We start from the raw sequence: 1,302 nt of genomic DNA, 5'->3' as shown, positions 1-1,302 counted from the left end.
TCATTTTTACTGTGAGCCGTGATGATTGTTCACAAAACACAGCTTAATGTGTTTTACACGGACACTTACTGCTCGTGTCTTTTCTTTTATAAAAGTTCATTTCACTTTGATCAATTYTAATTCTCTTTTAAACCAGAAAAAGGTGCTGCATAAATATTTCATTTACCCAGACGTTTACAGCCAGTTTATACTATAGCATAGAAATAAAAACACAATGACATTTATTTTCTTCACCTCGCTGAAACAAACCCGTTCATCATACCTTGTTAAAGTCTTCACTCGTGGCTCTCATCTCCTTCCAGGTCTTGTTGAGCAGCTGGATGCAGATGCAGAAAAACTCCTTGAAGGAGCGATCATGGGTGAAGAACATGGGGTGAAAGTCGTGGCAGTTTTCGCTGGCTGATGACGAAACAAACACAAACATTGTAGCCTCTCTTTCCAATGATAAAAATATACACTTACATTTGGAAAACTATTTGACATGTTTTAACAAATACAAAAGGTTTTTATTGAGTCTCTTTTGATCTACTCCAAATTTGTTCCAAATTTTACTTCACGCTCTGCTACAGAAAAAAGACTTACTTTAATCTCATCTAAACGAGAAGCAGACAACTGATTAATCACATACAGCTACTGAAAAATAATAAAAAAAAAACAACTAAAATCATCAACATACTGTTTTTACACCAACAGATGTGTCTGATGATGCCACAGCTTACACACACAAGCTTAATTTGAATAAAACCTAATTAGACTATCGAACATAGGTAAGCATCAGAAATATGCAGATGAGCCATTAACGTATTATTTTGGTCAAAATAAGCCATTTGTTTAGCAGCTATCTTAACTCACAACATGTGAACTATCCCTTTAAGATCCAGCTAAATTTAGACAGGAGTGTTATTAAAAATTAGCTGCTGACTGAATTCAAAATGACCCCTTGAGACAAAATGAGCAGAAATGAGTTCGAGCCCTAATTAAATTGAGACTGTTTCTTTTCCAGAGCCAGAGGTTTATWATTTCTTTATTAGTGACGCACTGAGTCATATTTATTCCAACACTTGAACAGCAGCGTCGTTGACACACAAGGAAAGACAGGCCAGGCTCTTGAGAAACTAAACTTTATTAACCCACAGGTACAATAACGAGGCTCGACATTCATTTGAACTGCATTCGTCTCGCTCTCGCCTCGCAGAGATGAGTGGCGGCCCGGAGCCAAAGGTTGGTTCATTTGAAGGGTTTCAGAGTGGAACAGCGGGAGGGGGGTTGTGGGGTGCGTGTGTGTGTGTGTGTGTGTGTGTG

General features: G+C 38.2%; 1 protein-coding gene across 4 annotated transcripts in view; it reads right to left on the bottom strand.

Annotated features, from left to right (window-relative positions):
• Positions 1 to 262: 262 nt before the first annotated feature.
• elmo1 (engulfment and cell motility 1 (ced-12 homolog, C. elegans)) overlaps positions 263 to 1,302 on the bottom strand; it is a gene marked incomplete at its 3' end in the record, with an annotated part of 71,606 nt that continues 70,566 nt past the window's right edge. For all 4 annotated transcript variants that reach the window (XM_014005672.1, XM_014005671.1, XM_014005674.1 and 1 more), the window contains 1 exon segment: positions 263 to 399. In XM_014005672.1, coding sequence (XP_013861126.1) covers positions 263 to 399 — 137 coding nt within the window.

The sequence above is a fragment of the Austrofundulus limnaeus genome, unplaced genomic scaffold (genome assembly GCF_001266775.1).
Source record: "Austrofundulus limnaeus strain Quisiro unplaced genomic scaffold, Austrofundulus_limnaeus-1.0 Scaffold32, whole genome shotgun sequence".
In the NCBI taxonomy this organism is placed as follows: Eukaryota; Metazoa; Chordata; class Actinopteri; order Cyprinodontiformes; family Rivulidae; genus Austrofundulus; species Austrofundulus limnaeus.
The sequence above is the reverse complement of the archived record's forward strand: the minus strand, read 5'-3'. Positions and strand labels throughout refer to the sequence as shown.